Below are 26,393 nucleotides of genomic sequence, written 5' to 3'. Positions count from 1 at the left end.
CACAAAATTTAAAATGTTTTAACCTATCTTCAACTAACTATTCGTAGTTTTCAGATTTATTGTTTCCTAAAATCCGGAAACTACTGCTTTAAAACAGTTCCAACTCGCTTTTTGAGTACGATTCAGTAACTTTGGAAATTCTTTATCGGCAGAAATTTGTCTAATTTGCGGATCAACAAAAACCCCAACTTTAACCTTTACTTCTGATAACTTAGGAAAAAACTTTATCAAGAATCCAAAAGCTTCAGACGTTTGATTGATCTTTTTAACAAATTGTTTTATTAACCCTAGTTTAATCTGCAGAGGCGCGGTATTAACACTTTTTCCGCTTCAGCAATCGAATCATATTAAACGTTTTATTTTCCGACACAAAATTCTGTTCTTACAAGCCATGACCGTTGAATATATAATATGGTGTTTTGGTGGTTCTGATGTAGGTAAAAATTCCTTATCAGAATTACTTCTGTTAGAACTAAGAGATGAGCTACCTTTTCCCCTACATCTTTTACTTGACGAATGTGTCTTTCGGTTGTCGCCATATTCTTGGTATTCCAAATTTCATAGACTTTTTCTCACCTCGATACCAACCTGAAATGGAGAAATAAAAAGTAATGTCTATCAGATTTGGTTTAATGATAAATTAAAAATTACTCACCTTCCAAACACCTTTTACAATAACTTCAAGCAACATGTGAATCCTTGATTTGTCTTCCGAACTAGACAGTCAAAATATGCTTGGTAGGCTTCACAGAGAACGTGAGATGTCTTTAATTCATATTTTATGTCTCGAACTTTAATAAATTGACCAAATATAGAACAAAATGCGTCAGCATTTTGACATTTTCTAGATATGTACAAAACATCTGATCGTTGTTTATCACCAGTGTGCCATCTGGAGGCACCCTACTCTGATCTCGCAGTATTTTTAAATGTATTATAATTGATTGAAATTTATAAAAAAAATTGATAATGAGTATTATTCCTATAACTATTACAAAAGCAAACTGTATAGCAAAAAAATATCTCATGTGTTAAATTTGATTGATGTTAAATATATATTCAGCATTATTTAGTTATACAGCTATGCTGACCTTCAATACTCACATAATGGTCTAGTGGTTATGGAGGGTAGAGATAAGGAGAACCGTCTTGTATGGGGGATTAGTTGAAAAAGTGTCGCCAAAATAGCGCTAGTGTAGCAAGTGGAAATAATATGAATTTAGCAGTTATACATTTTATGTACAATTTTGGAATGAATTTGTATATTAATAGTTTCTTTAAAATAGTTATGACTTTCAAAAAGAATTGAATTTACTATCCTACTCTTATAGTTTGTGGCGCTCTTTTTAAAATTCTTCCACTTGCTACTATAGCGCTATCTTAATTTGCTTCCTTTCAACAGACACTTTTGCACATTGCAGATTTGAATGACCATGAAACGATTCATAATAACACAGAATATATCATAATTTAACAATTGTGAAATCTTTCACATTCGGTTCAAATATTTAAATGGTGTATATGTAAGGGTTGCTATAGTGGTAGTAAACAGTATCCATTATAGGACTTGGGATAAGTCAAAGCTAACAGTAAATCTGATGTGTATAGACAAATATTCTATAACTAAATTGGGATTTTTGGAACCGTTTGGTGATATCCTTACTGAAACAACAAATTTAGTCTGTCAGTTAACCTTTAGTTTCTGAAGATGATAACTTGGTTTTCGAAACTCTCGTTAAACAGTGTAATTGTAAATGTTGGTTTAGTTATATACAATGTGTTCAGTATAATGATTTGTATATTGCGAAATTTATGATAATAAAATCTTTTTTAGAGCGTTACATGATACAAATATAAACATTACAAACACCAGGGAGCTTTCTTTGTATTGTGACTTATTAGATATGGATACTACTATATGTTGTGTATTATCAAGACTGGCGAGTACAAATTCAACTTGTTTGGGTACAATACTACATACTAAAGACTGTTTGAATTTGTTATTGTCACTTCTAAATCCAAGATTGTACCGTAAGTATGATTTTACCAATGCTACAACATATTTGTACAGCTTGTTCATTTTTCGGTTGAAAGTTTGACTGATGGAAGAGTGCGGGACGATAATAAACAATTTTTTTTTCAATACCTTTTAATCATATTTTAATAAGAACATACATGCAACAAAGTTTGTTTTGTATTATTTCTCTACTGTAAATTCGACCTCATAACATCCGATACGTTTTTTATCATCATCTTTTGCAAAAAATTCAGACTTCATCTTGTTTTTTCCAGGTGGAAATTCTTTGTACTTAAACTGTTCAAAATCTAACGGATAGTTTTGGACCTCATATTTGCCCTAAAAATTTAGATTTGTATAATTCTAGTGAATAAAATCGAATTGAAAAATTGAAGAAGAGATTAGTAAAATATATTTTTAATTTCTATAATATATACATCTATATATATATATATATATATATATATATATATATATATATATATATATATATATATGTATGGATGTTGGATGTTATGTATATTAGGGTATCATGTACACCAGTGATTCTCAAAGTGGTCCAGGTGTATCCCTAGAGGTCTAAGGGAAGCTCTACAACAGGAGGGTGCTTGAATTTCCATAGTTAGTTCTGATTTTTTGAAGGTATAAATGTATCAAAAAAATTGAGTAATAACTATTTTGAAAGATGCTTACGAGGAAAAAAATGCAGCAACTCTTGCCTTGATCTTCTTTGTCACGTCATTATCTTCAGTTATCTAGGCCCCAAGATATTTAAATTGGTGGTCCACAGGGAAGCTATGTTCTCCTACTTGGAATGTGGTTCTCCTCATGTACATGGTTTTCTGTTCATTGATTTTGAGTCGTCTTAATTCAGCTGATCGCTCAAACTCCTTAATCGCTCCCGAAAGAACCGAAGTGGCTCGTGCCATGATGTCAACATCGTCCTTATAGGCGAGGTGCTGTGTGTGCCTTTTGCAAATAGTTTCTTCGGGATTCGTTCAGATGCTCCTTGCGGCACCTTTCAGTGAGAAATTGAACAGTGTTGTTTGTCGCAAGCCTGTGTTCACAGTAAAAACTGTGCCTAGAGGACCCCGATGTCTTCACTCTACCAGAGGCGTTCCTCATTATCATTTTACCCATACGCACCAGCTTCTTTTGGACGCCAAATTCCACCAGGTCCTCATACAGCTGGTCTCTAAGGATACTGGCGTACGATTGGTGGAAGTCAATAAAGAGGCGGTGAATATCGACATTGTACTTGTAGGTTTTCTCTAGGGTCTGACGGAGCGTAAATATGTGATCAACAGTGGAACGGTTACGGCGGAAACCGCACTGATACTCACCTACCTCTTTCTCCATGTACTCTACCAACTTTTGGTAGTAAGTATTTTGTAGGCTGTACATAGCAAAGCGCTGCCTTTGTAATTTGAACCATCTTATCTTCTTTCTTGTAGATAGAGCAACTTCCCTCATGTTTTTTCTTTCTGTTTTAGCATACACAATACTTTTTATTTAGAACTATAATTTTTAATGAACTTTGATTAGAAATATTAATCAGATGTAATAGGGGCTTCGAAGTCTGTAAAATTTTATATAAAAACTTGAATCTACAGTTTTCATCAGTACTTTCAATTTTAATGTGCCCCATTATATCAGACTTCCAAATTTTGATAATATGAATATAATTTTGAATTAACTGCGGATTTACGTTTATGTAAATATAAACTTTACCTTTGGGTAGGGACAACCTTGTGTCAGTCCGACAGTATTTTCCAAACTTTTTGCTAAATCTCCCATTATGTTTTCCACCATTATACAAACTGGATCTGTTTTGCTAATCATAGAGTGCCATCCATTTTCTACGTGCTTGTATAACGTTATTGTATTCTTAAAAAATTGAAAAAACAATGAACAGATATTCATCATTACCATCCTAATTTGAAAATATATTAAGTGATATAGCAATCCGAACGCTCAATGAAAATTATCTTAGTAATATATACTTATTAGGGAGGGGGGTCTCAAATAGATGATAAATATTAACGAAATTTCACTCGAATAGAGAATAATCACTTTCTACTCACCAACTTTAATAATGGATTGAAGCTCCACGATTTCTTATCTTTTATCATCTAAGCATGCTTATAAACATGTGATTAATATCCTCTAGGGGTATCTCATATTTCACTTCTACATAATGTCAAGAGTTTGAGGAGGATACTGTAACTTTCTTCCAATTATCTCCTATACATGTGTAATGAGAATAAACCCGGGGATTTTTAGGACCAAAATAAAAGATGAACTAGAACTTGGTGAATATTTTTCTGGTAATATCTTGTTGAACACTTAAATTTTGAAGTGTCCTGAGGTAAATAAGCACATGAGAATCCAATTTCTATATCTATGTGCATTCATATTGCTTTAGATGAAGACTGTATATAACTCCAAGTAAAGTCACCTCACACGGTGGAGTGAAAAAGTAGCTAATTCAATGCTCTTCTTTTGTACCTTTAATATGCCGGCGCAATTTAACTTGAACCATTGAACTGTTCGGAAGGACTCGCTCAAGTTACAAACTGATTTTTCTTCGTCATTAATTTCAACCTAGAGCTTTCCTTGCTGTAAAGGCGATGGAGAAACTGCTAGCTATCTCAATGATCCTAACTTCAGCCTCCTGGGTAAAAGCAAATGGTGCACTCACGGAGAAAGTTTAACATTGAATGATGTTTCGAGAATAAGCGGGTGACCGTTCGCCGCACACAAAACGAGAAGAGCATACGAGGCAGGAAGCATCTGATTGTTCGGCTGAGTTTGCACCATTTCCGAAGATGATGCGGAAAAGGTTTCTTTGGATCGAACACCGTAAACCTAAGCGTACGTGACTTCTGGAGTTTCACAGAAAGAGGAGCAAGGAGGCCACATCCTCCGGCATCAACAACCTGACGTAGGCACCTTACGTAAGGCGACGATCTTGGCTTTCTTTTGTTCTGACCATTCGTCCTCTGCGGCTGGCTCTTCGTGTTCGGGTTTTTTAATATTTATTATCCACGCTCGATTATTCTACGAGTAATCCCTTGAAACAATAGCCCTGATTCCCGAAAACGCCTCTTGAACACAGCGGCAAGGTGTCTCAAAAGACGTTCTCATTAAAAAAAAAAAAAGATTTAAGAAAGCTAAAGATTTATTTCTTGAAATCAATATCGTCCACATGTCCAATTTATGGCAGAGATCTATTGGAAGTGTGTGAAATTACTCCGTCCGTCCTACTGGAACCATGTTCTTTGGTTATATATATTAAAGTGTTTTAGTTCACGCACAAAGAAATCGTCTAATATATGCACATAATGCTCTGAATTCACTGTAACTTTGGGTCCCCTTTTAATCTTTGAAAATTTCTTCGCGCTGACATCAACGGTCACTTAAAGCGAATATAAAGGCTTCCGATGTTTGTGTTTTGAATTGGTTGCACTCCAGTAGCGACCATTTGCTTCTTGACTTGAAGATCAGCTTCATCCGAAAAAAGATGTTGGTAAACGTTGGAAAGCCCTCAATCATCTGGTTAATTGAGTCAAGCCTCTGACCAACATCCTAATGGTTGAATTTTTATACCAACTGAATTTTATAAACGGACAAGCAAGTGTAATATGCGAAGTAATTATGCTCTATGCACGTCTAAAGTTAGGCTCATCACGAACAAAGTAGCGAGTAGCACTGTCTATGTTTTCGATCGTTGTAGAAGACCCTGAGGCCCGAATATTGCAGAATTGTCTACGCGCTACAGTCGCCGAATTACCGTTTTTGTAAAACTCGCGCTCGTACAACACACAGTCCGCTCCTGATAAACGCTCCATAGAGCGCCCCTTCGAATAGTTGCGTCCACGCAATAAGTAATACAAAGGTAAACTTTCTTTTGAGACACCTTGTATTTGTATTTCTTCGCACTATAGTCCAGAAAAACTCTTGTGAATTCCTTGGCAACTTTTAAAACCAATGCAGTCGAATGAATCCTATATTTTAATAATTGGAGAAAAACAGAAATTTTCAATTGATAGCGTTAAAATTCTACTCGTGTATTTGTGATAAATGTGAAGTATCTTTGAAAGAATACAATATTCACTGTGTGTTTGGGCTACTTTATCATTAAGTAAATTTTTCACAATGTTATTTACCTGGATATCATTATTCATATCAATTTTAGTGTCAAGAAGTCCATATTCTAATATTTGTTTGTCTCCATCGTTTTTAACATTTATATCGAACGTAATGAGCTGTTCTTCTTTGTCGCATAACTCAAAGTTATCTATGTGTATATGGAAGCCCTCAATTAACTGGAAAAAATTGCAGATTTTTTTATACAAAGTTTTGTAGTTCACTTTCGAAGACTTTGATCAATAACTATTATACAGTATTCTTGCTTTTCCCCTTCGGAAAATCTAAAGCACTTTTTCAATTGCTATAAACTTTATAATAAAGGTAAATAGTGAAATTGTAAATTCAAAAACATTTTGTGTTCCAAATATGAAAAAAAAATTATTTGCATTACTTCTGCAACATACTTAAATCTAGATGTTAATATTACATTGTAAACTGAAATATAACCTGCAAAGTTTTATGTAGTGAAATTATGATTGAAAATCAAAACAAGTACAAAGAAAAGATTGCTTGCGTTGTTCTTTTAGCTTTTCAGCCACTCTCCACGTGAACAAGCCTTATTTTTGTTCACACCAGTTCTCAATTCCTATACTTTCTAGATCTTTTCTACATGCTTCTATCCATTTTTTCCATGTACGCCTTCTTTTCCTTTTCGCTATTTATCCCCTTAATTAGGATCATTTCACCCAACTATCCTCGTCCATTCTGGCTATATGCCCCATCCAACGAAGCTTTTTGCTCTAACCACATATCCCATTTTAGCTTGACCATACAGTGCTTTGATGTCTGCGTTCGTTCTTCTCCTCCACACATTTGGTCTTGCACTCCTCCAAAGATTCTTCTTAATACCTTTCTCTCCTATATATTTTTTTTTGTTCTCTTCTCTTTTGTTCATGGTCCAGCACTCGCTGTCATATAGTACCGTTGGTTGTATAAATGTCTTATAAATGCGCAACTTGGCGGCTCTTAAACATCTTTTTATCTCAATAGTCCATCTAGGGCTTCAACTGTCTTATTCCCTCTCTCCAATCTTTTGTTGATTTCCTTGGCTTCATCTCCTCCGTTTGTCACTGTCACTCCCAGGTATTCCAACTCCTGGACTTTATCAAATCTATACTTCCTGTTTTGCTCTGTCGTCACTTTTAAGTTGTTCAAATCCCATCTCCATATAATATAATTTTAATTATGTGTAGTCCATATTCTTTTCTTTTCAAAAAGTAGAAACATTTTTAGCTCTACTTATAAGTAGATCATCTGCGAAGGAAGGTTGTGTTGTATATTATCCCCTGGGTTCGGATGCCATTACTTCTCCGGATCATATCTAGTAAAAGGTTGAAGAGCACTGTTGATAGTGGGTCTTCTTACTCTAAACCTCTTTTTGTTTCAAAATTTTCCGAAAGGCTTCCTTCGACAACTTTATTATCGGTGTTATTCACCAAATGTAGTATTTTCTTAGGTATTCCGAATGATGCTAGAACCTGGAACAAATGGGAACGACATTCGCAGAGTAGATACTATGCTACCGCATCGTGGACAACATATTACTCTAGTAATAGTGGAGATGTTTCCGTTTATTTCTATCTATCTTTACTATACTTTGTTGTACCATCGCCTAAGTCCATTTGAAAATGGGGATTTCCACCTCCCGTTTATCTAATACACTGTTGGTAGATCAATATGAAGTGTCAAACCGGCCTCTATATCAATGAAGACTACTAGAGCAATATCTTTGCTGTCAATAGCCTTTTCTATGTAGTTAAGAGTACTTGTAGGGGACTTGTCTTTTTGATAAGCGATATTTGAGCCTTTTTCGGTAACATTGTGTTTTTTATTGTTTTTCATATTTATTTTTATTTTTTTGGAACTATCTTCAAGTTTATTTTTGGAATATTCGTTTGATTTTTTTCTCTTGATACCTAGTGATTATGACATAAAGGTCTAACAAGTTTTTAATCTGAATTATTTTTGAAATATTTTATCACAGTATATTTTTGTTATTCAATAAGTTACCGTTTGAATATTCTCACTTTTGTGGACTCGACGTACACTTCTCAACTTTTGTTTTGATACCGATGGATTTCGATGCTAATAAAATATAGAAAAGGGAAATTCAGTGAAATATATTTTATTGAAATTTACATTGGTAGATTGTGATAAAGTCTAAAAGTTATTATTAAAATTAGTCAAAACTGCATCAAAACATTTAAATAAAATATCCACTTATGAATTCTATTGGCATTAGTTTTATAATCCAACTTACCGTAATAACAAATAGCACTAGAAAATGTTTATTACTAGACATTATTTTAGATATAGTTATTACAATTCCTGAAGCGACTGTTTTATACGGATTATATTGATCGGAAGTGCTGATATTAAAAGTGAATTTCCATTAAATTTTTATTGAAAAATTGCTTTTGGATTTATATTTGTGTCCTTCACATTCAAAATTTAATAAAATAAGCCTATTCCTGTTTCGGCATAAATTGAAATTAGATTATTACAAAAATTTTGTGACCGGAAATAAGAAGATTTAATTAAACTTGATGTGCAACCCAGTCATTATACTATACAGTGTGTCCAGAAAGTGACCCACAAATTTATCATACACTCAATTATACACATTATGATGAAAAAATTCGATTTTTCAATTCAATTTGCAATTTTCTATAAGAATATGATACAAGCATTGGCGGATCTAGAATTTTATTTTGGGGAAGGCTGAAGGCATGTAAACATTATACAAAGTATTAAAGCATTAACGGATATCATACAATTGAAGACGTAATAGTGGAATTAGCTCATTCTTGCTAATGATTATAATTTACGAGTTTCAAACTTATTATATTTGTATAAAATTTGCATTCTGACAAAAAATTTCTTAGCCGTAGATCCGCCACTGGGTACAAGGTTAATAACCTTCAAATGATGAGGTTAGAATTGTCCAAAAAAATGTGTCATTTAGTGACAGAAGTTCATTTAAATTGGTATGGAATAGACCAAAACTCAACAGTGATTATTAAATAATTTATCTTTGCCATTTTGTACCAAAGCGGGTGAAGTTCTCCATGTTCTGCTGGATTGGGGCGTGATAGTAGTAATTGCAAAAAAGAACTGCTACTCTTTCACAGTTCATAAAAGTTGCTGGAACCTCTTCCTTTACAAGTCTAACATCTTACTGCTACATGCCTTCGAGGGCAACAAATGTACTCATTAGCCAAGATTCTATCTTTAAGTTAACATGAAAGGAAAATAGTTTCTCACTTAATATTTTATTTGAAACTATTTTTTACTGTGAGTGGAGAAAAATATGGAACTGTTCCTCTTATCGTTCAATACTTAAATATACTTGTGGTTGTTTGTGATATGTTAACTGCTAAAGGGTGTTCAGAAAGGTGCAATTTCATGTTGATGCTCGACGCCTCCTTAAAGCTTCTAATGAGGTTATGTGGTGTAATTTTGAATGGAACGTTATTATAAATTAATGCAGCGTCATTATAAATTGATGCAGCGTCATTTTAAATTGATGCAGCGTCAAAACTAAATATTGTTTAGCTTTATAAAGACCTTTACCTATATTATCAGCTGTTTACTAGGGTTATGAAAAGTGGAATGAACTACTAGCTAAATATTTTCAGTAATTTATCATTAACTTTAACGATGTTAAATCTTAGTTAGTTAATTAAGCTAAGAATTTAACTGAGCAATTATTGAATAAATCATCTATTGACAAAGCATTGGAAAAGAAAGTAGATAGGGGTAAAACTGGGACAACCTACTGGAGCAGATATTCTCCTGGGACACTATAACCAGAGAAGATCTGCTGAAAGTATCAGCCTAAGTAAAAACAGCCTACGAATACTAACAGAAGTCCTATCGGGGTACTGTCGCCTCAATGGATATCTGAAGACGCTAGACTTAGCAGATAATATAGCGTGCAGATTCTGTAGCGCAGAGGATGAAACCTCTATCCTCATTCTCTCGAAATGTGAAACAATAAGGAACTCCAGAGGACTACACTTGAGAGCGTATAAAATAAAAAAAGAAAATCTTAAGCCGCTACATTCTGAACTTTCTAAGAGGAGTGGGATTAACAGATCAACTGTAAACACTGGGTTCCCTGGTATCGCAGCAAGGGAGGGGGACCGAAATAATTAAGATGATAACCTTGATAGAAAGAGCGACACTTTGTTATGGTGGAAGACTGGAGGCTGCAACTTAAGGGTACATTTCTAATGCAATTCAAGGCTAAAAACCATGCTGACATGGTCCACAGAGGTTTGAAGCTCTAAAATTTTGCATTTCGTATCGTGCATGACACAGGCACACTGAAGTAGTCTTTTTGGAGAAGAAATTCATCGTTTATTTTTCTATCCAATGAAACTCAACCATAAAAAATATAAAAACCGGTGTTCATAAAAATGTACCTTAAAAGCTATATTTTTGAAATATTTTTTTTGTCAAGCTACCTCCGTTCCTTATGAAAGGTTGGTACATTTATCACTGGCAGAAGAAATAGACTAAGGGACTAAGCAATATTACCACAAAAATTGATGCTCCTGAATCAAAATAATACAAGGAAAGAAGAACAATACATAAAAACAAAGATTTTAGTAACAAATAGTAACTGATAGGAGGAAACAATTACATTAATTTGTTCAGCATTTGCCACTATGTGTAATAACATTACTACAGCAGTATACATTTATTTTTAAAATCGAAAATATTTTTATTTTGCGTTATACATTTGAGATCTTAATAGGTGTTAAAAGTGATTACAAAACCGGCTCCTTGATTTAATAACTTCAGTGTTAAAACCTGTTAAGTCATATCACAGTAATAGTTATTATACCTGTTAAGGAAAAGTAACAGTTAAACTTACCACTTGTAAAAAATGCTAAACACACTGTTTACACTACCACTACATCAACACTCACAATTACACTGTCTGAACTTTTTAACCAAGTTGTCTTCAGAGACTGAAGGTAAACTGGAAACTAACAACTTGACTAACATGTTTTATACTTAATTGTCCCACCAATACAGCTTCTCCCGTGAAAATTAATTCCAGCGGGGAAAAACTCCTTGGCGATATTCTTCACATTTATTACTTGACTACTAAACTATACAGTCGGCTATCAGGATTTGGCACTTTGTCCTTATTTAAGCTTTTCTTACATTTAGCAGTTTCAACGCTTTCAAATGCATCCTACAATTTATTATTGGATACATTTTTTAACAATTTTACATTTTTAACATGTATATAATGATTATGACTGGCAGCGTGATTGGCAATACTTAAACCGGACAATAACGGATCTCTTATTCTCTCCAATATACTTCCCATCACAATTACCACAGCTAATTTAATAGGTACCACTCTATTCCAAATTTGATATTTTATCCTTATGATTACCCCACAATTGTGTTAATGTATTTTTTGGATTTATAAATCATTCCAGATAGAATACCAAATTTGGAAAATAGTGGGCAGACTAAGAGGTCCGTTATTGTCCGGTTTAAAGAGTACATAGCTCATTTAAAATATGGACCGACCGAAAAATCGATTGTCAATCACGCTGCCAGTCATAATCATGATATAAATATTAATAATGTTTAGTAGTCAAGGAATAAATGTGAAGATTCCCGCCAACAAGGTTTTCCAGCTGAAATTAATTTTCGTGGGAGAAGTTGTATTGATGGAAAAATTCAATATATAAAAGGTAATTCAAGATATTAGGTTTTAGTTTACCTTTAATCTCTGAAGACGATAACTTGGTTATCGAAACGCACGTCAGACAGCGTAATTGTGAGCGTTGGTTTAGTGGTGGTGTAAACAGTGCATTCAGTATGAATATCGCTAACGGTTCCAGAATTTCCTACTTCCTAGTAAAAAAGATCAGGAAATCATCATGATTGTTTAAGATTAAGATCAACAAAAAGCTAATAAATATTCTTTATATTAACATTGTTTTTTTTCAGACATGAATTTCCCGCAATTAATTTATCTCAGAAATAGATTATGGACATCCATATTCAATTTACTGATTGTTTTGGTAGAATGCAGCAGAGAATCGAGTGAAAAATCGACTGATAGATCTATAGAAGTTATTAATATTTTTACAGACACAATTGCTGATTTAGGCAACGGGCCATTTTTTGAAACCATCTGCGAGTCAATCAGTACTTTAGGATCACACGGTATATTTTGTATAACCTAAAAATTACATGAAATAAACTATTTATTAAAGAATTGAAATATTACATATATTAGTGTGACCTCTTTTTAGATCTTCAAAAATCTGCGTTGAATTTATTAACCTGCCTGTTAAGGATCGAAGCTTATAGATTTTTTGAATTTGCCAACCTTACTGAAACGGATTCAGATACATCCATTCGACATTTACTTGATTCGGTTCAAACATCAAGAACCATCGTTATATCAAATAATTCTAACAAAGACTTAACGAAAAATTCGAAAAAATCATTGGAAACATATAAACTAAATCTTTTAGAAGAAATTTATTACGAAAAAGTATTTCCAATTCCCGAAAATAATAATGACGAGATAGAAGTTACTATTGTAGAAAATCCTAACGAAGGACTTACTTTAGGTGCTGAATTATGTAAAATTTTGTTATATCTCTATGATATTTGTGATTTGAAAGAAAACGATGTAATCAACAGTAAAAAATCGATTGTAACTAAAACTTTATCCACTCTATTAAGTATTTCCAAAGAAGCAAAAAAATTTGCCTTAGAAAAAGGAATGGTTGTTGTGATACTAAAATCTTTACGAAACCATCACATACGATTAGGATTAGAATCAGGTATGTTGAAATATACAAAACATTATTTAATATTTACTAATTTTTTAAATTAAAATTTAATTTATACTTATACCCTGTAATACTAATACTAACATTAGTATGCACTAATGGCTCTGCAAATTATGACTACCGAATTAATGCTGATTCTGAAATGTTATAAGGCACTCAGTGAAATAACTGTAGAGATGCTCTGGATCCCTCGGATGCAATTGAATTACCAAAGACCTGGCCAGGCTTAGAGCCACTAAACCACTGACAGGGTCCAAACCTGCAGTGGGAATCTCTTAAGCTGTGGAAAAACAGAGGCATGGATTTAGTCATAAGGCTGCACACAAGTTAAAACCTTCAGACAGGCAAGGGTCTCCCATCCGGATTGTGGGGGGGATAAAGGAGGCAACTATAATATATTCTGTGTAACTATCAACCTCTAATAGACACAATTATGAAAGTCTTATAATTAGACCTAGTGGAAGAGCCTTGCTTTTAAGCAAAGGATGCAAAGGATATGGAAAAAACAAATAAATTAGTACAAAGTAATAGAAAATAATTGAAACCCCAATGTATTACAATATTTTTTTAATGAAATTTGTTTTTCTTTAAAAATATATAGATACTAATAATAGTTTTTTCCATATTCCGACCACTTCTGTCAACCTCTCCTTCATCCTATTTTTATAACCAAGAATGTTTTCATATAGCTAATATGGTTGCTATGAATAGCAATTATGCTACAATGGTGTCAAGATTTTATAAGATCACACATAAAAATAGTTGCTTTTTGTAGAAATTGTAACAAGAAAATTCAATTTAATTTAGACCCAATTCTTTCTCAACTGATTTATCAACTGATTTATCAAAAAATGTTTTTTGACTTACCCAGTATAAGATTTGAAGAATATCAGCAAAACCGAACATTTCTAGAAATTTTTACAATCTATGAAAAACTACTATTACTATTTGTCATTGTTCTTGTGTGCCTTTTCAATTATACAAGGAATTGAATTTGATACAATTTAGTTATAACTTTTTGAATACCTTATATAACAGATTACAACTTCATATTGTTGTGAAGGGTAATTTGAAATAATATACAGTGATTCGTTAAAAAATTTGATAGGTTCTTCGCAGATAATTCTAAAATCTGAAATTTGAAGCTCACTATTTACTATATGTGTGAACAATTTTTTTGCTTTTCCTCTAATAAACGCACAATACTTGATCATACTGTATATGGAAATACAGGTGTAATAAATGTTACTAACTTTTAGTTGAATGTTTACGAAGAATTGCAGATAGGAAGAGACTTTGCCCTTTACTAAAAGAACTAGAAGATTCAATATGTCTACTTACCAATTTTATGATAGACTATGAACCAGTTAAGGTCGAAGCAGCTTCTTTGAATTTGGCAGACGTGGTGCATAAATTATGGATTTGGTTTTTGGTTCAGAATGGAATGCTGCTTAGGGTATTAAAACTGATTTGCACTTTTACAACGAATTGTGATATCGGTAAGTATTTTTTAAATTCGTGTTGAGTTAGATATATTATAAAGAACTACCATTAAATTTTGAAACCTTATATAAATCAATTTATTCCAGCATGTCAATCATTGCCTCTAACAAGTCCTGTTGCTGGTGGCGGTCCTAGAAAATCACCCGGAACTGTATCACTACTTCATGCGATAATGGGATTGATAAATCGAGAAATGGATCAGATTAGTAAAAGTCATGATAGGAACATTTTAGAATTGTCTTTTAATATACTACATAATTCCTGTCAGTCACTGGAATGTCGCGTTTTAATATCTAAAGTAATTATATTTTTTATCAACTTGATATATATTTTAAATTCTTGAAATTGAACTGCGATTTTCTTACACACAATTGGTAATACTGAATACACTGTTTACACCACCACTTACGATTACACTGTTTGACGCGCGTTTTGATAAACAAGTTATCGTCTTCGGAGACCGAAGGTTACGTTAGGTTACCTTCAGTCTCTGAAGACGATAACTTGGTAGTATGAATATCACCAACGATTCCAGACATTCCAACACAGTTGGTAATATTTTAAACTACTTATCCACTTAAATTGTTCAGGAGACAACTTATCTAATATTTATTTCAATTTTTTTGTTTCAGAGTAATCTATTCCAGAGTATTTCTCGGTTACATCCGGCAATCACAAAACGCCAAACACCTTGGGAACATATTGAATTAATATGGTTAGATTTTCTGCAAACTTTTACTGCTCACCCCGAAGGACAAGCTTCAATAGCCAAAATTCCAGATGTGCTGGAATTAATTTTAACATTGACGAATAGTTCAAAAATGAAAAATAAATTAATGGCTTTGTTGGTGTTGAGAAATTTGGCTTTTTATCAACCAAATAAAGCAAGATTGTTAGGATCAGGTGAATATTTACCATTTGAAAATATAGGTTATAATACAATTCACCAGTAGTGTGAATATATGCTCTTCATTGAACTATCAATTGAGATTTAATCAAGTATTTCTTTTTTGTACTTGCTTTTCAGTCAAACCTTATTTCCTTATTATTCAATATATTATATGCAGACCATTTAGGTTCATAGCCTTATAATTTCTCTCTTCTTTCGGTCTATTGATTTTTCTGTCCAAGTCTGGATGTTTTTCTCTCTAAGGTCTTCTACCACTACTTCCCTCCACCCTTTTTTGGTTTTCCTCTTGCCGTCTGGTATCTTCCATGCAACTCGTTTCAGGAGTCTTCGTTGTCCATTCGTTCTAAGTGACTTAGCCATTGTACCCTTCTTGACTTTATAAACGCGCTGATTGGTGACACATTGAAAAGTGTGTAAATTTCATGGTTTGATCTTCTCTCCCATCCTAACTCTGTCTGCTTCCCTCCAAAAATTCTTCTTAGTATTTTACTCTCCCAGATTTCCAATTTCGGTTTATTTTTACTCATCACTTTCCAGGTTTCTCAGGCGTATGTCAGGATGGGTCTCAAAATTGTCTTATAAATTCGATCTTTCGATGTTAATATTCCTCTAAAGATGCCCGCACAGCTGTTATTTCGATTTCCTTTTCTTCTTGGCATTTATTACCTAGTAGAAGTGTAAGCCTATCTCTTCTGCTTCTGTTATCAGCTTTTTACTTTAAATTCAATACCTATTCAAAATTGGGTTTTCTTTGTTTTTCAGCTGAATTCTTAAATGTTCTATTGACCAAACTATCAAATGGATCCGATCAAGAGAAAAATACAGTCGTTATCATAATGTGGGCATTAGCTGCCAACAGTCAAAAAGCTAAAATAATTTTAAAATCTGTACATTTGGACGACAAACTTCAAAACGTAATAAAACATTGTCAGTTGCTGAAAACTAAAGAGTCAGTTTTAAATGCTGAGGATATAGATAGAATGTTTTACGTGTTAGGATTGTTAAGAGACAATAACGATAAAATAAGGTGATATTTATATTAGTACAATCAAATGAATATATCTTTTTTATTTTTTATATTTTAAATAAATTTGAATTTTTTATATTTGTTTTTTTTAACATTGTAAATGTAACCCTAGAGTCCCAAAAATATTTTTAATAGCTTTCAAAATACTGAAATTCAGTTGGATAATTACAATTCAAAATTATAAACCATTTTTTCCAGATTTCAATTCACCAGATCTTAGTATCTCTATTGGGTGTTGTAATGTGTATAGAATTCCTACTTCCCCATTTGCTTTCAAAATTAATATCTTAGATATATTTCGGAAATACTATTGCATTTGAATTTGGAGAGAATAATTTGGTATGGAACTTAATTAATTGGAACCATTACCAAAAATTCAAGAGAAGAGGCTTTATTAACACATAAGCTCCATAACTTGTCAACATTTATATCTATACCATTTATTATCAAAGTGAGCTCTTCCACCCCAGGAGGAGAAATGTTTAATTGAAAGTTAAAATCAAAATTTTTTAACAATAATTCGGATACAAAATAAGGTACATCCCATTAAAATGGTTTCTGTTTCAATTATTTTTGTATATCCTACTCTGAATATAATAAAATTTCATAATTCGAAAAATTTATGTTTCTCATTTGAATTTACAAAAAATATATATGGAGCTCTGATGCTGTAAGATAAACAAGTTCGGGAGCCACTGTTATGTATCACTTCTATTCTGCAGCTCAATATAAAATAGCTTACCATATACTTACCCACTGTTTACTACTATTACAACCTCACTTACAATTACACTGTATGAAGCGCATTTCTATTACTCTCTTTAGAGACTACTAAAGGTCTATTTGGGTTATTGAAACATGCCACACAACAAAATTTTGAGTACACTAACACACAATTATATGTAAAAATTGATTAGAAAAACACATGAAATAGAGTAAATGTGGATAGAAATTTCAACTTAGTTGCCAAAACTTCATTATAATTATATCTTCTATATTGTACATTCAATTTCAATTTGATAAAACTTTTTACTAATGCTGCAGACAGCAGATTGTTGGAAGTTTATAATTATATTTGAATAAGTTTTAAATAAAATAAAATAACAAATAGATTGTTTTATTAATTTCGTTTCTCAATACAAAAAATATCAATTCTTAAATAAGTTATTTCAAATCTAAATTTTTTTTGAAGCTATTAATTTGTTTTATCATTTCGGTAATTTTTTGTGTTGTCTCTTGAAGATTAGTTTTAATCGTGTTGGTATGTGTTTCATTTATTGTAGAGATTTTCTTAATTTCCTGTAATTTCCAGTTTTCCATCTGAATTTGTTGATACTTCATTTTATTTTTAATTCTATCAATTTTGTCCCCATAGAGACCAATTTTTTCACCATAATTTTCCAGTTCTTTAACAAATGCTTGTTCCGCTTCAGAAGGTGAACTTTTTTTTCTTGATACCAACATTAACAAATTTTCTGACCTCTTTAAAAGTTCATCTTGCTTGTCTTGTATATCTTCATACTTTTCAGCTAAATTACTTGCTTTTTCCCTCAAGACATCTCTCTCTTTTCTCATATGTTCTATTTCTTTGAGCTGGTTTCTTTTCATCATACTTAAAGTTTGGATTCTTTTTTCCAATTCTTCTTTTGCTTTGATGTGATTTTTAAAATATTCATCTCTAAAAACTTGAGCCGTTCTTTGAAGGAGCTCATAACAATTTTCTTGATTATTTTCATTTACGTTTGGTAATTTCAGAATTGGTTGAGTTGAAGTCTTCTTCAAAATGTTTTCTATATATTTTTCAAAAGGTTCTTGCAGCATCTTTTTTAGTGGGGAAGTTACATCCTCTTCTAATATTATATCTTCCACATTGGGTAAAGAACTGCCTAACAATACACCTAGAGTAACCACACTGCCATCACTGAGAAGGGTAATAATTGAAGGAGGTTCATAGTACAAAGCAAACCCTATTACTGGGTTACTATTTTCTGAAGTAGCTGTCTTTGTACAAACTAAATATTCTGCTTTACTGGAGTTCAAAAAAATATCATCTATAGAAATTAAATCTTCAGGCACATTTAAAAATGCATGAAGATCGTTAATACAGGAAAGTGTAACAGAATGTGCTCCTGCATTATGGGTAGCATAATATCTGTCAGATTTTGATTCATCTTTCTTCAATATAATTGGGCACTTAAATTTATTACCAATACATTCACTAATTGTTAATCCCAATTCCAACTCGACACTTTCAAAAGCTAAAAGCTGCTTACTAGTTTTTTGTGTGATATTATTTTGAAATTCATTTGTATCATCCAACAGTATAGAATGACATAAAGTACCATCTGATATTGCAATGCATACTATTTGTGGTTGTGTGTTAAGACAAATAAGTGAACATGCTTCCACTTGTTCATTTTCAAATGAAATCAATGGCAAAGGCCCTTGCAAAACTGGTTTCCATTGTCTTTGTAAATCAATTTCCATATAATAGATATTCATATTGCTATGCAAGATGAAAACTGGCCACACTAAATTATATTCATCTTTTTCAATTTTTGGTTTCTCAAAAGTTTTTGGAACTATCCTTTCTATAGTTTGTGTTTCAGCATTAATATATTTTTCTTCAACTTTCGGATGCTTAAGTGATTTTTCATTCTGTTCTAGAATATCAATAATTTGTGGTTGTCCAAAATCAAAGTCAACAGCTACCTCTCCATACAAGTCCAAAAAAGGAGTCTTGGTGCCCGGAAATAAACTTGTTGGTTTTTCTCCTACAGTATATACAGCCACCTTTAAAGCTTCACCATTTTTTATTTGGTATAACCTCAACATATTATCAGAAGTTAGTACTAATATATGATTGTGATTAATACTTCCTGGATGAAACTTTGCCTGTCTCAGCTCAATCATCTCATTACACGATAACAAACGTTCATCTAAGCTATGAGTTGTGCAATAGACCACTTCTTTATTATTATCAAATGCTCCATAAGGGGGACATCTTGGGAGAAGTTCCAATACTAAAATTCCACTGGATCCTGCTACTGCTAGCAGTGTACCAATATCATTGATAATTAAAAACTCTGCAGAAAATAAAGGTGGATGCAATGGTAATAATTTCTGATGGATAACATTGTCCCCTTCTTTACTTCTTGCTGCTTTCAAGTTCAGACTTAACACACAGTTAATTTGGAAGTCCCAACTGAAGAGTATATTATCATGGACTACCAGTAAGTCCAATGTTTTTGTAATATTTTTAGGCAACGATTCACAGGTTTCCTTAAATATCTTATGCTCTTTTAACCGAAGGAAGTCTGTAGAATTCATTTTTGAGAAAGTTCATAAAATTTTGTTATGCAGCAAAGTTCAACCTATCCAAACAATGACTACACTTTTATATTTGTCTGCATGTATCACTTAGAAATTACAATTTTCATATAATAAAACATTGTAACTTAAATACAAACATTAAACGAAAGATTTAAATTGAAGGTTATAACTTATACAAAGCTAGAATCATAGATAAACAAAATAGCTATGGCACTTATATGGGATCATAGACATGTAATAGCGTTACTGTGTCTCTCTATCTATGAACCTAACAGGATAATGGTAAATATTTTATTATCTCATGATTAAGCTTTATTTTTAATTATTTTTTCGCATAACCAACGCTGAAAATACGTAAACGGATAATTATTATGGGTGCATTCCACTCACCACAATCACGTTCACGACGATCTTTCTCATTTCATTTATTCCAGAGCATTATAATCATAAACCAAATTGGAATGGCTCAAAAGGCGTTTTGAGTGTTGAGATAAATATTAACGAATAGTAAAACTGAAAAAATACAGCGAAAGCTTTAAGAGGTTATAATTTGTAAGTTATTGAATTTTTAATGGAACATCACAAGAATGCTTTAAAAGTACTTGTATTATCCCATACCGCATCAAATAATGGGTTAGATTCTCATGATTGCAATCTGCATTGCTTGAGTCTTGGAAATTCTTCGCCAATTCTTTCAATGCTCACTTCGATCTACCTCTTGACAATGATCGGCGTGAAAGTCATGACGGCTCGCCGTGACCACAACAATCGTAGTCGCTATGTGGAACGCCCAAAATTGTATTTCAGGCACCGTGAACGCTTAGTGGAATGGACCATATGTGAATTTAAAATCGAACTTGTGAATGATTTCGTGAGAAGAATCGATATATCGATATTTTCAAGTACTTCAAAAATTAGGTTAGGGTTAGTTCATTATTTATGTGACCGCAAAGGGACGGAAGGGAGAAGATTACATATTTATATGTGTGGTAGATTGAAATAAATGTTTTATTTTGTATGAGGGTAGAGGTAACAAATTTAAATATATATTGCTTCATTTTCCTTTAGTATGTATATAGTTGTCACTATATGCATATCGCATGTTTTAAAAGTAAACTCTGATTTACTTGAAAGATTCACATTGAAAAGCAATATTTAGAGCATTAGATAGAAAAATTATTAACTGAAAATATTGGCAATCCGTATTCAAGTATAATATCTAATCTCTCAAGTACTTATAAAAGTAAAGATGTCATCTGGTCGGAAATGTAAAAATTGTGGGGGTTCAGATATTGAAGTAGATCCAGCTAGAGGGGATGCTGTTTGTACAACATGTGGATCTGTTCTTGAAGATAGTATTATCGTTGCTGAAATCCAATTTGAAGAAAGTGGACATGGCACCAGCAGTGCTATTGGTCAATTTGTCTCCACAGAATCTAAAGGAGGTGCTACAAAATTTGGAGCATCATTTCATGTTGGAGATAGTGTTGAATCAAGGGAGATCACAATAAAAAAGGCTAGAACAGGAATAACACATCTGTGCAATCAATTAAGGCTAAATCAACATTGTATAGATACAGCATGTAGTTTCTTTAAAATGGCCCTATCCAGAAACCTTACTAGAGGCAGGAGGTATACTCATGTACATGCTGCATGTGTTTATTTAACTTGTAGAACAGAAGGTACAGCACATTTACTTATAGATATAAGTGACGTACTACAAATATGTTGCTATGAACTTGGAAGAACATATTTAAGGTTATCTCAAGCCTTGTGTATCAATATACCAGCAGTGGATCCTTGCTTATACATTTTAAGGTATGATTTAATTATTATTTTGCTACATAAAATCATATTTAAAACTTTTATTTGGTTAGCTTTTATATCATCCCATTTCTTTACTTATATTTAATCTCATTAAGTTTTTTCTCAATGAAAAATATAATGACTAATAATATTTAATATGCCTATGATCTATACAACAGTAAGTTATTTGTATTTCCAACAAAATTGTAAGTGATTCTACATATTTACTTCTATTTTGGACTATTAATATTTGTATGTTGTAATAAATAGTTATTTTTTAAAGGTTTGCAGCAAAACTACAATTTGGATCAAAAACACAACAGGTTGCTAATACTGCTTTACGATTAGTTCAAAGGATGAAAAGAGATTCAATACATTCTGGAAGAAGACCATCAGGATTATGTGGAGCAGCATTATTAATGGCTAGTCGACTTCATGAATTCAACAGATCACCAGCTGATATAGTAAAAATAGTTAAAGTACATGAATCAACATTAAGAAAAAGACTAATGGAGTTTGGAGAAACCCCAAGTAGTGCATTAACTTTAGATGAATTTATGACAGTAGATTTAGAAGAAGAACAGGATCCTCCATCTTTTAAAGCTGCCCGTAAAAAGGATAAGGAGAGATTGCTAAAGTTAATGGAGGAGGAAGGTGAACAATTCACAGATTTGCAAAAAGAAATCGAGTTACAACTGGAAAATAAAAAAAGAAAAAGAATTAAACCAATGAAACTGACTTCAAAAGTTGATGAACAATTAGAAACAGATTTATTTATTCAAGAGTCTACTTTAGGAACATTACAAAAGTTGATGGATGATGAAATTATTTCTGATGCATCAGGTGGAGGTTTGGGGCCAGATATTTCAAGTATTGGTAAGTATTTGAAAAAATCAAATGAATACTTCAACAGACCCTAATTACACTAACAATCTTACTGACTTTAACAACCTCTGTTAACAAAAACTGAAAATTACATATGGATATTCACATATATGTGTGTTTTTTTTTTCATAAAGGTGTGGAAAATACTTTTTACATATCATCGGTACAAGATGTTATGACTGCTATGCTGGACTCGTTTCCCCTACTGATTAAAAACCTACTTTCTCTCTTAGACTGCCGTTAAGAATTACTTTGCAGGGGGAGGATCTAGTAATCATACTCTTCCTTCAGGTCCTTAAAGTCCACAGCTACTTCTTCTTCAACCGCCTGCTTTAACACAGTTTCCCAAAAACTGGAATTACTCGAAATGAAGGCACACATACAGCACATGCTTAGTATCTTTCATAACACTGGCGCAAGACAGACACTGAGGAGACGTGTCGTGCTTAAAACAATACATACATACATTATAATTCTTATATATAAAACTTATATTTATTTTGAACAAGACAAACTTTCACTGAAACTGTACATTCATTACCAAACAATAGGTTTTGGGAAAATTTTGATTTTAGTTTGAATCAAAATTTTACAAAACTCCATACCTTTCATATTATAATTGGCAAATTGTACCTGGGTTAAATATACTTTAGAACAAAGTAATCAATATGTCATCTATTAGAATTACAAAATCCTGACTTGTGACACTATAACCTTAAAATTAATCATCAAAAGCAAATGCAAGCCAATCAAGAAATCTTGACTCACACATTCCCACTAGACTCTGGTGAAGTCAAGGGGAGGTTCAATGCAATAGCTAAGTTTACTATAATTTATTGAAATGATCTATTAAAACAGGTAGATTGAAAGTAAGTTAGTTCTATGTTCTCTAAAAATTTTTCCACTACTGTATAATATGATATATTTATGTATACTTGCAATTTCTCTTATTTGTTTCATAATTGCAGGTCTGCCAAATTCTTTAGAAGATACATCTAATGCTTATCATCCTCCAGATGAATTAGATCTTGATATGAATTTTGATGATTTGAACGATGAAGAATTAGATACATATATAATGTCAGAGCATGAATTTGAGAGTAAAAAAACTTTATGGTATAAAAGAAATGCAACATATTTAGAAGAACAAAAAATTAAAGCAGATAAATTGCAAAAAGAGAGAGAGGAAGGTAAACCAGACAAGAAAAGGAGAAGAGTATCAAAAAAGAAAATTATAGGACCAGCAAATTCTGCTAGTGAAGCCATAGAAAAAATTCTTCAAGAGAAAAAAGTTTCCACAAAAATTAATTATGATGTTCTTAAAAGTCTGAATGTAGTCTCTGTTCCAAATGAAACAGTTGCTGTTGATGCAGAAGATATAACTACTTCGGAATCTATTAAACGAAGGAGGCTTTCTTCAGTCCATAAACAATCATCTGAGAAAACATCAAAACGGAAGACAGGTTGGTTTTTCATCATATATTTAGTCTTTTAAACACATTGTTTTACATTACTCTCCAGCTGCTATTTACATATCCCTGTTTCTTAGTATGCCCTTTCTCAGTTAAATTCTTCATAACCAATTCCTTTAGTCTTTAATTATTATACAGTATTAGAAAATATTTTGTGGAACATAGGATTACAATCTAGCAGTAGATAAGTTTCAGTAGAATAAATTATACTAAATTTAATTAATAAATTAGATTTGTGTTTCAATTGTATATCAGTATATCTTTCTAGGAGCTTCCATTGGTTTGCCAGTATTTGATGATAAGAAAAAGAAGGAAACTGAGGATAAAGCAGATTCTAAAACCGAATCATTACAAAAGAAAGATGATGTTAATATATCTGAAGATGAAGAAGAATATTATGAGGAAGAACAAGGGGAAGATGTTGAAGAGTCCGTTAATGAAATTGGAGTACTTCAGATGCTTCGTCAACATAGGGAGGACGAGGATGAAGCTGATTATAATTTCGGGTACTTCGAAGAACCAGATTATTAATAATATAAGTATTTTCAACTTTTAGCTTCAAAACTGCTTTTGTGATGGCTTACTTGTATAGATAATATTTATTTATGAAAATATATTTTTTTCACTACATTAATACTTGTGATCCAATTTTTTAACAAAAATGTATATATATTTTCAAGACTGAATATATAACCAATAGGTATTAGGGCTTTCTACTTTTACTATGTTACCATTGGTGATATACTGAACAATACTGTTTACTACCTACTACCAGTACCTAAAATTATAATGTTTGGTCCTTTGAGCTTCCATGTAATTATAAGTGTTGGTGTATTGGTAAATCAGTTTTTAGTTAAAAAAATATAAAATTGAAAATGTGATTTGTATATTTGGAATTATTATTAGATTGATTTTGTATTGGAAGATAATTATTTGAATTGATAGGCGAAAAGGGATTTTATCTATAGCCTTTAAAAATGTTCAGCTCTCTACTTTTTTTTTTCAATTTCTTGTACCAGGACTTAAGAATTTAGTTTGAAAAACCATTGTATTATTCTTGCATTTATGTAACATATGTTTTATATAGTGATTTGACTACAAACAAAATAGCCCAAAATGTTGCAAGTTGAAAATTCTTTTTATTGTTATTATTGACATATTTTTACTTATTTTGTCGAAACCTTGTTTTAATAAATTAATTTATTGTATTTTGAATGTTGTTTCATTATGAGATATATTACTGGTCACCTAGATTTAGATAGTTCACTATGTTATTTGTTGTGACTAATTTGTAACACAACCTAGAGAGAGTTTAAATTTCAATGATTTATGCGTATGTCTGAAAATACAGGAAAAAAGTTAATATTTATGAGAAATTTGAATGTTGTTCATACCGAAGTAATAAATTCATCTTTTAGATTAAGATAAATCCCAAAATTCTATAATTTTAACATATATTAATCATAAAAATAAAAAATCAATTTGGAATTGAAATCAAAAATAAAAATTTGAAAAAATTCATATTTTACGACTCTCTGTCTTGTACTAAATCAACCTGTTATTTTTTACATTGTATGCATCCTCACAAACTGCAAGGATTTTATATTATGTGACTCATTTCCCCTGCAGTTAGAACCAGGTAATCTGCATAAAATAGTAGTTTCTACCAGCTACAGCAATCCCACATTTTGTACTTTCTAAGGTGAGTGGAATTAACAGATTAGCTGTAAACACTGTTTCCTAGTATCGCAGCAATAAAAGCGAATATATCTTTAGGGTCGCGGTGTATCTACCTATATGTTTATTTTGTATTATTTTCATCTCCATTAAATTTTTTCCAAAAAGATTTGAACCTGAAATATGCTGCCAAAAGCAGAAAGGAAACTATTTTTTTTTCCATGTACATTTAGTACTACTAAAGAACCACATGATGGCGCTGAAACGTGAACACGAGTTGGCTATCTAAAGGATGTGATAAATCTATTACCTATTTACAATTACCATTCTATATTTTAAGGTTTTATTTATGGAGTGTAGAGAAGGAGGAACATCTCTGGGTTAAAAAATGTGAGCTGATTTTTGATGGGAAAATAGGTGGCGCTGATTATAGAGGGTATTCGCTTGAATTTTACGCGCTGATTTGAAAATAACTGTATAGTAATATAATAATGTACCGTGATAATGAAATTAGTAGTATTAAAATAATTAAACGATTAACAAAACAGAATCTCGTTAAATTAACTTTATTATTTAGCTATTTATTTGGTTTAGATAATACATATATTCTAATATGAAAAAAAAGTAGAATCATGTAACAATAATGAATAAATTTAATGATTTTGAATTAACGTCACTGTGTTACTTATTATTTTTCAAATTTAATGAGAAATCAATGTTAATCAACAAATATTTTGGGAACATGGATAAATAATTATTGATTTTCCTCTAA

At 32.0% G+C, this 26,393-nt stretch overlaps 3 protein-coding genes across 4 annotated transcripts in view; 2 read left to right on the top strand and 1 right to left on the bottom strand.

Moving 5' to 3' along the window:
* The window catches only part of LOC130443901 (rotatin-like), a 37,688-nt gene extending 21,162 nt beyond the window's left edge, over nt 1-16,526 (top strand). Inside the window, exons 22-28 of one of the 2 annotated variants that reach the window (XM_056778791.1) lie at nt 1,835-2,031; nt 12,152-12,370; nt 12,460-12,999; nt 14,268-14,507; nt 14,598-14,809; nt 15,144-15,414; nt 16,184-16,526. In XM_056778791.1, coding sequence (XP_056634769.1) covers nt 1,835-2,031; nt 12,152-12,370; nt 12,460-12,999; nt 14,268-14,507; nt 14,598-14,809; nt 15,144-15,414; nt 16,184-16,452 — 1,948 coding nt within the window. In that variant the 3' untranslated portion in view covers nt 16,453-16,526. The remainder of the gene's footprint in view (nt 1-1,834; nt 2,032-12,151; nt 12,371-12,459; nt 13,000-14,267; nt 14,508-14,597; nt 14,810-15,143; nt 15,415-16,183) is intronic. The other variant, XM_056778792.1, reaches the window with a different exon arrangement.
* A 1,025-nt stretch (nt 16,527-17,551) lies between these two features.
* Nucleotides 17,552-19,984, bottom strand: LOC130443903 (nuclear pore complex protein Nup88). Its single transcript, XM_056778794.1, has one exon. The coding sequence runs from the start codon at nt 19,776-19,778 to the stop codon at nt 17,613-17,615; it is 2,166 nt and encodes a 721-aa protein (XP_056634772.1). The 5' UTR covers nt 19,779-19,984; the 3' UTR covers nt 17,552-17,612.
* A 668-nt stretch (nt 19,985-20,652) lies between these two features.
* On the top strand, nt 20,653-25,159 carry LOC130444243 (transcription factor IIIB 90 kDa subunit). Its single transcript, XM_056779307.1, has 4 exons — nt 20,653-21,599; nt 21,871-22,463; nt 23,441-23,935; nt 24,213-25,159. The coding sequence occupies exons 1-4, from the start codon at nt 21,031-21,033 to the stop codon at nt 24,473-24,475; spliced, it is 1,920 nt and encodes a 639-aa protein (XP_056635285.1). The 5' UTR covers nt 20,653-21,030; the 3' UTR covers nt 24,476-25,159.
* Nucleotides 25,160-26,393: the final 1,234 nt, after the last annotated feature.

Source organism: Diorhabda sublineata, chromosome 5, assembly GCF_026230105.1.
Source record: "Diorhabda sublineata isolate icDioSubl1.1 chromosome 5, icDioSubl1.1, whole genome shotgun sequence".
In the NCBI taxonomy this organism is placed as follows: Eukaryota; Metazoa; Arthropoda; class Insecta; order Coleoptera; family Chrysomelidae; genus Diorhabda; species Diorhabda sublineata.
Note: the sequence above shows the minus strand (reverse complement) of the source record. Positions and strands in the feature narration are given on the sequence as shown.

Excerpts from the sequence above, each read along its gene's own strand:
- LOC130443903 (XM_056778794.1), bottom strand. The coding sequence starts at position 19,778 with ATGAATTCTACAGACTTCCTTCGGTTAAAAGAGCATAAGATATTTAAG.
- LOC130444243 (XM_056779307.1), top strand. The coding sequence starts at position 21,031 with ATGTCATCTGGTCGGAAATGTAAAAATTGTGGGGGTTCAGATATTGAA. Across the intron at positions 22,464-23,440 it reads GCCAGATATTTCAAGTATTG|GTCTGCCAAATTCTTTAGAA; the intron begins GTAAGTATTTGA and ends TCATAATTGCAG. Across the intron at positions 23,936-24,212 it reads AACATCAAAACGGAAGACAG|GAGCTTCCATTGGTTTGCCA; the intron begins GTTGGTTTTTCA and ends ATATCTTTCTAG.